The 10,949-nt window shown below is 64.9% G+C and overlaps 1 protein-coding gene across 1 annotated transcript; it reads right to left on the reverse strand.

The window, feature by feature from the left end:
- Window positions 1-6,327: 6,327 nt before the first annotated feature.
- Window positions 6,328-9,852, reverse strand: BARX1 (BARX homeobox 1). The gene is made up of 4 exons (XM_072734609.1): window positions 9,523-9,852; window positions 7,597-7,888; window positions 7,418-7,502; window positions 6,328-6,942 (listed from the first exon to the last, which is right to left on the reverse strand). Exons 1-4 carry the CDS (start codon window positions 9,746-9,748, stop codon window positions 6,778-6,780), a joined length of 768 nt encoding a protein of 255 aa, XP_072590710.1. The 5' UTR covers window positions 9,749-9,852; the 3' UTR covers window positions 6,328-6,777.
- Between the last annotated feature and the right edge of the window lie 1,097 nt (window positions 9,853-10,949).

Genomic DNA, 10,949 nt, shown 5'->3' on the forward strand with positions numbered 1-10,949 from the left:
GGAGGCATCGTGTGGCAGGCTTGCAAGCTTGGGGAGGGTGGTGCCATGCAGAACTCTGCACACCCTCAGGCAGCACCCTGGAAGGTGGACAGTGCTTGGCTCCAGACCCCGCTCCCAGGCCAGCCCCCCACCCCCAGCCTGTTCAGGCAGGAAGGAAGGACCCTGCGGAGGCCCTGGCAGGGGGAAAGATCTCGGCCACAGGTCACCTGGGCTCTGGGAGCTTACAGAACCCCTGCAGGGGGTGCCCGCCCCCGCCCTCCCCGCCCCCCACCCCCTGCCCCAGCCAAAGCCCAGAGGTCCCAATCCGGGTTGCCTGGCCGCACAACCAGCACTGCCTGTCGTGCAAGGGAATGCCAGGTGCAGAGCAGCTATGCTGTGGGGTCCCAGGGCTGTGGGCGGGTGGGAGAGCTGGGGCTGCCATCTGGCACAGACCCCAGGGAAAGGCACCGGGCAGCGGGGCCAAAAGAGTCCCAGCCAGCAAGCTGCGCTGGGAAGGCCAGGGTCCGGGAAGCAGGGAGGCTGGAGCCTTTGAGAAGCTGACACACAGTGGGAAAGCCGCGGGCAAAGGCACCCGAGCTGCCTGCCTTCCACGTCCCTGTCTCACCACCCTCAGGTGAGCAACACCTGGTGTCACCTGGCCATGGGGGATACGGCCGGCCGGGGAGGAGGCCCAGCCCTGAGGTCCCTAGCTCTGAGGTACCCGACAGGTCCTCCCCTCCCCTGCTCCTCTGTCCCCTTCCTGTACCCCCCACCCCACCCCACCCCCACCTCACCCCAGCAGGGCCCTGCCCTCTGTCTGCACCTAGGCCAGGCTGTGCGCTCCTGGTGCACGCAGCGCCCACTCCCTCCCAACCACATTCGTGGCTCCAGTTCAGCTCTGGGTCCGGTACGCCCCCTCCTGCTGTCTCTCGCCTCTCCCCGCGTTCCCCAGGGCCCGCCCCGCCTCCACCTGCCCCTTCCTGGTGCCGCCTCCAGTGCACAGCGCCTGAGCCTTGCTAATGCGTTTCGCATGGCGCGTCAGTCAAACGCCCTTCTAATGTCCTTAAAGCACGCAGAAAATTGCATCCTTATGAAAAAAAAAAAAAAAAGCAAATTGCCTGGTGGAGGCGGAGCTGCCGCCGGGCTCTGGCAGCCGGGCGCCCAGTTTGGAGGGGCCAGCAGCGGAGGCGCCTGCCCCATGCTCTGAGGGCTACCGATTGGAGGGAGCCAGGATGCCGCCTTCCAGGTAGGCCTGGGCCCACAGTCTCGTCCCCTCACCCACTACCCTTGACCACCTCCCCACCCTTGTTCCCCCACTCCTGCCAGCATTTAAGGACAAACTCCTAACTGCCTCAGGACCTTTGCACTTGCTATGTGGGCTGCCTGGCATACATTCCTTCAGGTCTCAACTGTAGGTTCAGCTCCTGCCAGAGCCTCACTGACCATGCTGACCACACTGACTAAGCCCCCAACCCACTCATTGTCTATCACCTGCTTTATTTTCTATAAGGCATGTGTGACTCTGAAATCATCTTGTGGGTTTAATTGTGGCTCCTTTGGGACCTACCCAAGGCCCCTCACTTCCCAGATGAGCTCCTGGCATTAGAGGCTATAGTGCAGTGCCTGGTGCACAACAGGCATTTAATAAATACTTAATGAACAAGTGGACACACTCATTCTGGGCAGGCAGAGGCTGTTGGGAACCCTAAGGCATCTTGGGACTGCCCAAACTGAACCTCTTCACTGCTGGGTGAGGGGCAATGGAGACCCAGAGTGGTGAAGTCAATCCAAATTCTCCTGCTAATAGCTGTGTGTCCCTGGGCAAGTTGCCGAACATCTCTAAACTTTATATTCATTTGCAAAATGGGAGTAAGGTACCTACCTTGCTGGGCTGTCACTGGATCAACACAGAGGAGGGGCCTGTTGGGACTGCACTGGGCACTGCCCACCATGCTCAGTAACCTCTTTGTTAAACAAAGGAATGGCCCAAGGAACTGCTTGATGAACATCAGGGTCCATGATGCCACTAAAGTCAGACACTGATATTTCCGGAGGCTCTAATAAAGAAACATTTGTGAAGATATTGCCAATAGAGTCGTTACCTGATGTTTTCATGTCGCCAGAATTTTTATGTCATACTTACTCAAAGATCTCTTTGGGAGCCCTATTAAGACATTGATTTTTTCCCCCCACAGATCACTACTGAGTTTATATAAAAAGGAAACTTTTACATAAAAAAGAAATCCGTGGCTCGGGGTATCCCAACACTTTTCTAAGGTCAGAGCTATGTCTGAATCCGCGCCATCCTGCAGCCCAAAGCCTGAGCCCCTTGCCCTCTGCCTGGAAGGCCATCTGTCCCCTGTCCCTCCCCCCATCTCCCTGCACCTCAAGGAAGGTCTCCCTCTTCCAGCTGGCTTCCTGGATCTCTCCTTGAGGTGAGGGGTCTGTGCACCTGCTGCTGGAACAGTTGCATCCTGCAGACACGAAGCCCACAGGGCCCTGGACACCTCCTCCAAACTGTCATATGAACTGAGAGTTCAGAAAAGGGAAGACGTTGTCTTAAACCTGGTGAGGTTCAGGAAATCGGTGTAAGAACTAGGGCAAGGGGGGTATAAGGGAGAGGCCCCTGCAGAGCTAGGCCATGAGGTACCTCCCTGGGCCCTACTGCAGACAGGAGCAGGACCTGCCTTACTTTTTATTATTATTATTATTATTATTATTGGAGTTCAATTTGCCAACATATAGCATAAGACCCAGTGCTCATCCCACCCAGTACTCCCCTCAGCGCCCAACACCCAGTCACCCCCAACCCCCCACCCACCTCCCTTTCTACTACCCCTTGTTCGTTTCCCAGAGTTAGGTTTCTTTCATGTTTTGTCACCCTCACTGATATTTTCACTCATTTTCTCTCTTCTCCCTTTATTCCCTTTCATTAATTCAGTTGGAGAAAGACAAATATTATATGGTCTCATTCATTTGGGGGATATAAAAATTAATCAAAGCACCTGCCTTTCACCGAATCCTGTGCGTCTGGTGTCAGGGCCAGGGCCAGGCTGGCTCTGTGTGCCTGGCCCTGTCTCTGTGGCCACCCATCTGCCCTAGTCACTGAGTAAGACTCCCCTGCTCCCGGAGAGGTAGTGTCAGACATTCCCTTCAGCTCCAAGAGTGTAGGCCTGGCTGAGCTGGAGAGGCTGGTGGGGCACTTGTGGTCCTCCTCAGCCTTACTATGGCTCCTGGAGAGGCCTAGAGAGCAGAGGCTTCCTGGATGAGCTGGGACTCTCTCTGGAAGCGGGATCTCTAGGTGGGATCAGAGCTGTCACTTCGGAGGCAGGAGCTCCTCTAGACTGTATAAAAAAATCAGGCCGTGGGTGTCCTACAATGAAGGAGATGCCCAGTTTGTCCTCCCACCCTGGAGGCCTGTGAGGGTGGGCAGTTGTGCCAAGTCCAGGCTGAGCAGCTAAGGCTGCTCCCTCCTCTGCGTAATGGAGCCCCCTCCCTCCAGGAGGCGCAAACTTCCCACCGGCCTGACTGGTGTGGCTGGGCCCGGGGTTCCTGCTCATCCAACCTACGGGTCCCACCAGTGGCGTCCAGGACTCCAGACAGGGAGAGGGTGAAGCCAGAGTAAACTCTCTGTTTTATGCGGTGGAGTGGCATGCGGAACCCCCGCTCCCGACTGCACCTGTCACGTCTGGCGGTGCGGGCTCTGCACTCACCCTGCGCACCCCAGGCCCGCCTGGATCGGACCACCCTGTCCCCAGACGCTCCAAGGTGCCACGGCCCAGCTAGGCTCCCGCTTCCACCGACGAGTGCTGCTTTCTCGGGGCCGGGGTCACAGTGCCCCCTCCCTGCCTCGGACCGGCAGCCAGCCGTCCTCCAAGGCCTCCGCCGGCTGCGGGGCCTCCGTCCCTGAAGCACGGAGAGCGCAGGTCTGGCGGCTGTCGCCTACTGCGGCAGCCCCGCTCACCCAGCGCTGAGCAGCCCTCCGGGGGACCTGGACCTTCCAGCGGAGGCAGGGGGCCCAGGTGCCCAGGACGCTTCCCCCACCCAGCACCTCGGTTCTTGCGAGACGCCTGAGCCCGCTCCCTTCCCCGGCCGCCGGCCCTGCGCTCCGGAGGCGCCGTCGCGACCTCGCTCAGCCCCCGGCTAGTGTTTCCCAGGACCTGGGAGCGGAGAGACGTTCCCGCGGCAGGGAGCGGGGAGGAGAGCGGGGAGGGGAGCGGACAGGGGAGCGGACAGGGGAGCGGACAGGGGGGGAGCGGACCATCCCTCCCTGCCCGCCGGCCGCGGTGAGGGTCCTCTGCGCCGGGTGGCTCCCCGCGGACTCAGCGCGTCACCTCCGAAGGGGAGGATGCGGCCCTTCCTGCAGTCCCGGCTCTGCGCGCCACCGCTGGGGCGCCGTGGGCACGCCGTGGCTTCTCCGGGAAGGGCTGAGCTCCCTCCTTCCCGGGCTGTCCCGAGCTGCCCAGCCGGCCGCCCCTTCCGGGCCCAGCGAGGGCCGCGGCGGCCGGCAGCGCCAGGAACCCCTCCCACCCGCTCGCGCACGAGGCCGCTCCGCCTCTAACGGGCTGGCGACCTCGACAGCAGGGCCTGCTCGGCTCCCCATCTGCGTCTGGTGGGCCTGTGGTCCTTAGACTGTTGGGGCCCCTATGCTCAGGCGCCCGATTCTCCCTCCCCTCCCACCCCCCACACTCCGCTCTGGTCCCTCGAGGCCCTTCCGTGTCCTCCAGTGAGGGGCTGCCTTGGGGAATCCCCGCAGGACCGCAGGCCAGGTGCTTAAAATCGCATTCCTCGCAGTAAGTCCAACCCAGAACCCAGAACCGAGTGGGAGGGGTGGGTCAGAACCCCTCCTGCTCTCCTCTGGAACCCTCCTTGCTTCTACAGCTGCCCCGGCTGCCAGAGGCTGAAGCTGGAGTCCATGCCCAGGGCCCACTGGCCGAACTGTGGGACAGAACTTTCCCTGCCCTTTGAAGTGCATGTAAGGAAACACAGCAGGCCTCGGAGTTGGGCTGGCCCCCGGGGATGGGAAGGATACCACCCACGCCATAGGCAGTGGCTGGGTAGCCAGGAGGTAATCCCCCAGGGCCCAGGGCCGGGAAGGATGGGGTGCTGTCAGCCCGACACCCCATCCATTGGCTCCAGTGGCCTGGGCCCCCAGGGGACGTGCCACCTAGTAGACTGGAAGCTGTTTGCAACGTCGGGGTAATGGCCTTTGAGCAGGAGTTAGTTTCCCTGAGACCTGGCAGGGCCAGGGCCTCTGAGATTGTCTGCAGCCCTGGGAAAACCCACTCTCCCCTCCTCCTGCCCTAACCAAGGCCCCGGGGTGCTCGGGGACTGGAAATCCCAGTGCTGATTTCACCCGGGAAGGTCAGGCTTCCATGTGAAGGACAGCTGTGGCCACCCCAGATGGAGGCCATCACTGTCATTTTCACATTCCAACATGCGAAACCCAAATCTGGGTATGCTGTTCCTCTGTCCCCCGTATTTGCGGCTGGAGGACCCACCTGGAATTCTGCAGGGCCAAGATGGGGTCTCTCCCTGGACTTTAGCCAGCAAAGTGGCCATCTCTCCATCCCCATACTCTGGTGGTGGTCCTTGTACAAGTACAAGGACTGGAAGCCACAGGCCTGCCCAATCCAGCCTAGAGGGACGGAAGTCAACCGAAACCCTCCGGCAAGGAGAGGGCGACTGGGGGCCCACGCTGCGGAGCTGCACCTCTGGAAAGGGCGTCTTGCACCAGCTGGGTTGGCCTGATGTCCTCCGCCTGGTCAGATGCCCTCGCTGCCGGGAGCTGGGGCGAGGTGCCGGCACTTGGCGTGTACCACGTACATCGCAGAACGTGAAGACCCGGCCGCAGGCGCGCTGCGGGTGGGGCTGCGGCGGGTGGCGCACCGCGGTGCGGGCCTCGAATCCCAGGCGTCCCCTCTGCCTGTTGAAGAGCGGGCCGGGACCATCTCCAGGACCTCTCAGGCGGTTCTCCGAGTCCCTGGAGACGGAACCAGCAACCCAAGGGGCTCCAAGCCCCGGGACACGTCCGGAGCCAGCTTCGCGGCTCCGGGGCTCCGGGGCTCCTGGTCCTTTCGACCCCTGTCCGGCCAAGCTGCCCCCGCCCGTGCCCGTGCCCTGGCCTGGGAAGAAAGTGCAGGAGGCTCACCCTGGCCCCTCACCGAGAGGAAGCGGCGCCGGGGATCCTGCAGCGACCGGGCCGCCTGCCGAGCATTGAGCATTCGGAGCCCAGGGGCAGGTCACCTTTTGCTTCCACAGCCCGGGGTGGGGGTGGGGGTCCCTCTCACCTCGCCGCAACCCCCTCTCCAGCCCCGCAGACTCAGAAACCCCTTCATCAAGGCCCGCTGTGTCATAAAATATTTTATTGGAAAAAAAATCACTGTCTTCGCAAGAGAGGGGTAGAAGCCCCAGCGACGGACGTCGGGGACCCGGCCTCGGGGTGGGGTCTGTCCCGGCGGGCCGGTCCGCGCCAGCCTCGGGGCCCCGACAGGCGGGAGCAGGTGCGCGCCGGCGACGTCGGGACGCGGAGGGCCGGCTGAGGCGGGTGGGGGTGCGGGAGAGGTGCGGGCGTGAGTGCGCGGAGCTCCAGGCCCGGGTGCCGGACGCCAGTCTCCAGGCCGGGGCTGGGAGCGCACGGGGCCGGGCTTGGCTGCGGGCTCTGTGTCCTTTCTTGCTTGGCCCCAACTGTCCGCATTCAAGGTAATAATAAAACGTTTAGAAAGCAAACGGCGTGGCCGCGGAAGGGCCGCTCTCGGCTTCCAGCGGGCGGAGGGGCCGCGGCGGCGCGGGGCGCGCTCAGTCCTCTCGGCTCCTGTCGATGGTGTCGCCGGGCGCCTCCGCCGGCTTCTCCGCCTCCTTGGCGCGCTCCTGCTCCGTGAGCTGCTCGCTCGTGGGAATGGAATTCTTCTTGGGCCGCCCCTTGGGCTTGGTGGGAGACTCCAGGCCGCCGCCCTGCAGCACCTGCGCGGAGGACGGCCGGCCGGGCGGTGAGCGGGGCCGCGCAGCGGAACCCGCGCTCTGTGCGCAGGCACGGCCTCCCCGGCACAGCCAGGCTCTCTGAGGCCGCGCCTAGCCCGGGGACAGGGCAGCCGCCATCTGAGCGCTGCTGGGGAAAAGCAACTGAAGGGTTGGGCCTAGGGGTTCAAGGCTGCGGAAGGCCTGAGGGCGCAGCAGAGCAGAAAGGAATGTGGGCTGTGCTGGGGCACCCAGGGGCAGGGACAGAGCAGAGAGGGTCCCTGCGGGTACCAGGCACCAAGGGAACAACAGAAGGGTCGGGTAGAGGTCTCCGCGGTGGGGGTGAGGGTAGGGGGAGCTCCTAGAAGGCAAGGGGGCCTGGGCGGGAGCTCCTGGAGGGCAGGGGGTCCTGGTGGGTGGGTGGGAGCTCCTGGAGGGCACAGAGGGTGACCAGGGTACGAAAAGTCACAAGCACACTCACTATTTTCTTCCACTTCATCCTGCGATTCTGGTACCACGTCTTCACCTGCAACTGGCTCAGACCCAGGGATTCCGCGAGATCTATTCTGGAAAGAGCAGGATGCACCTTCAGCGGAGCAAGGAAACCCCTCCCACCCACCCTTCCACCCACGTTGGGCTCAGCCTGGCCCCCACGGCTACCTGTCCGGCGTGGAGAGGTATTTCTGCTTCTCAAAGCGTTTCTCTAGGCCCATCAGCTGGAGCTCAGTGAACACAGTGCGGCTCCGACGCCCCTTCTTGGCTTTGGCACCCGGCTCTCCGGGGCCCGGTGTCTCCAACTTCCCCCGGAGCTGCAGCTCAAGCGGCAGGTGCGGCGCGCTGGGGGCACCGGGCAGTCCAGGCCCCGCTGCCAGCAACGCAGAGCTCAGCCCGGAGCAGCCGAGCGGTGCCAGCGGGAACTTAAACACCGCTGCCTGCTCGGCCTTCAACACGGCTGCAGGGAGAAGAGAGTGGAGAGCGGTGAGCTGGGGCCACGCTCTCCTCCTGGAGATCCCCGCACTGTGCATCGGTGGGAGAGCTCACGCTAGGCCAGTGCCACCCAGCTTGAAACCTTCCTTCCTGCCTGGCCACTAAGTGCAAGATTTGTGCTGCACGCCTCCAGTGACCCTCTTCAAAGCCAGTGTCACTGGAGTCTGGGAGGGGGTAACCTCCCCACCCCCCCAGGCCTCTGCCTGGTGTTCCCCAGGCCCCAGTGGCCTCTGGGATTCTCTGAGAAGCACAGTGTGTCTTTCACAGAAAAGGGAAAGCAGGAGGAAACGGCGGCAGCGAGTCAGGAAGGTGAGCGTTTGCCCCCACCAAGTCGGCATTGCCACGTCCCAAAGCAGGAATGGTAACTGCCTGAGCACATCTGCTCTGTGGAACGGGAGCACAGCCACGCGGCGTGCAAGCGGGGGTCTTCAGCCCCAGAGGGCTTGGGCGCTTCCTGGAAACTCCAAGCACCCCCTGCACCAGGAAACTGTCCTTCCTGTTGTCTCTGTTTGGACTGTTCCTGCAAGATGTTTCCATGTTTTCATTAGTCCTATGATGATTTTTTTCCCCCCCCGCTTCAAACGAATTGTTAGGCACAGTGCAAAGAGCAGCGGAGAGGCTGCATCTGAGCTGCACTTCAAACGAACAAGCTGGCCCTGCTGCCCTTCGTGCTGGTGGGGCAGTGCCTGGGGGCTCATGGGTGCAGAGCAAGGCCAGGGGCGTCTCCAGCTGGAATGTAGGCAGCCTTCCTTCTCGGATGCGGATGCTCGCCCTGCTGGAATCGGCAAGGGGCCGGGCAAGGTGCTGGCAAATGCGCAGAGGGGGAGAAGCCATCCTGGGGTGGAAGGTGGGAGAGCCAGGGCACACAGACCCCATGGAAAGAAGGCCACCTATGAGTGGAGAGGGCCTGGCGAAGGCTGGAAGAAGAAGGGGTGCAGTGGAGAGAGCACCGGCAAGGAAAGGTGGCATCAGCCAACGAAGAGAACCAGTGGCGGCAGCTCAAGCTCCAAGGAGGCCCAGCCGACCTGGAGTTAGGGCCGGGAGGACAGCGGCTCACCGCCAGGCCTCTGGTCTCCCAGCAAGGCCCGCAGGCAGCGGAGCAGCAGCACAGGCCGCGGGTGCCCCACCCGAGACCCCAAAGCCAGCGTCTGCCCCCAGCACGGCTCTCTCGGAGACGCGGGCTTCTTTCCCCCACGGTCCGGCTTGGCCGCCGTGGGTAGCCGCCGTGGGTAGCCGCCGTGGGTAGCCGCGGCCACTCCCGACCACTGTCCTCGGCGTAGGCCCGGGAGCCCGAGGCCCGAGGTCACTCCGACCCGCAGTCTGACATCCGCAGTGTGGTCGGACGCCCGCGCTGGGGATGCGGGCTCGGGGCTCGTGGGCTCGGGGCTCGTGGGCTCGTGGGAGGCCGCAGGTCCGCGCCGAAGGAGCCGACGCCCGCCCGGCCCGCCCGGCCCGCCCGGCCCGCCGACACCAGGCCTGCTTCTGCGCGGCCCGGCGCCCGCCGCCCCCGGCCCGGCCCGCGCGCCCGGAGCCCCCGAGCTGCGTCCTCGAGGCTGCGGCCCGCTCCCGCCCCTCCCGCCCCCTCGGCCCCGCACGTACCCAGGTGGCTGTGGAAGGGCCGCGCCGCCAGCAGCGCCTGCACACCGAACTTGAGCAGCTCGCCCGCGGCGGCGGCGGCGGCGGCGGCTGGCGCGGCGCCCTTGGGCCCCGGCGGCTCGGTGAGGATCTCCTCGATCATGAAGCTGCGGTAGCGGTGCGGCGGGGGGTCGGCGCAGCCCTCGGGCGGCCCGAAGCGCGCGGCGCCCGGCTCCCCAGGCCGCTGCATCGCGGCGCCCGCTGCTCGGCGGCGGCGCGGCTCGGGCGCGGGGGCCCGCGCGGGGCTCTAGGCCGGCCCGCAGCTCGGGGCGGTGCGCGGGCGCCGGCTCATGCCCCCTCCCCCGCCGGCCGGCCGGACCCGGGACTGCGCCCCCGCCCCGCGCCGCCGCGCCTCTAGCCCGGCTGGCCCCGCGTCACCGCCCCGCCCCGCCCCGCCCTCGCCACCGCCCCCACCCCCCGGGCCGAGCCCGAGGGAGGCCGGAGCGGGGAAGGCGGCGGGAGGGAGGGGGCCGCGAGAGGGGCGGGCCGGCGGGCCAGAGGGGACCGGCGGAGCGCACGCCCAGGAGGGCGAGAGCGGGAGAGCGCTCGGAGACCAGACCCCCAGAGATGGGAGCGCAGGGTTCGCGACAGAGGTGAGAGAGGGGCCAGCGCGAAGCGGCGAGGCCACACAAGACGCGAGACAGTGATGAGAGGGTGCCACGGACGCCGCGGCGTGCGCACGGAGAGGCCGGCGGAAGCGCGGGAGCCAGCGGGCCGCGACGTGCCGCAGGGCACAGAGGCAGGCAGGGCCGGGCGAGGGGCAGGGAGAAAGAGCGGGACGGCGAGGAAGGCAGCGGCCCGGCCCCGCCGGGGTTAGGGAGGCCTGCAGGGTCGGGGGAGGAGAGGCGAAGGCCGCGCAGCGTGGCTGGGAAAGAAGTAGCCATGCGCAGCCTCCCCGCGGGCGCTCGCAACCACCCGCCAGCGCCAGCGTAGGATGCAGCAGCAGGCAGGGGTGCAGGTCTCCGACAGGGGCTGCACCTGTGCACTCCCGCCTCAGTTTACCAGACACGGCCTCACCTGTCCCGAGCTGCCCTGACGGGTTCTCCTGCCCGGATGCGCTTATTATATTGCCAAGTGATGAAGGGACACATCCTCCCTGGCGATCCCCCTCCTGAGGGGCGGGTTCTGTCCCCCAGCTTAGAGGGAGAGATGGATGCCATGCCACCGCCTCACCTCCTCCCAGCTTTAGAGAGGGAAAACTGGCACAAGGCGGAGCTGGGTGAGGGGGCACTGGGTGCACTGGGAGCCCCCCCCCCATATGCCTGAGAGAGGTCCAACTTTCCCTGGTCCCCTGCCGTCACTGCAGGAATATAAACCCAAGCTGTGGGGTGAAGGATCCCCCCAGCTCTCTGCTGAGTCTCTCTTTCTGGCTCTGCCACTCCCAGCAAGCC

Source organism: Vulpes vulpes, chromosome 1 (assembly GCF_048418805.1).
Source record: "Vulpes vulpes isolate BD-2025 chromosome 1, VulVul3, whole genome shotgun sequence".
Taxonomy (NCBI): Eukaryota; Metazoa; Chordata; class Mammalia; order Carnivora; family Canidae; genus Vulpes; species Vulpes vulpes.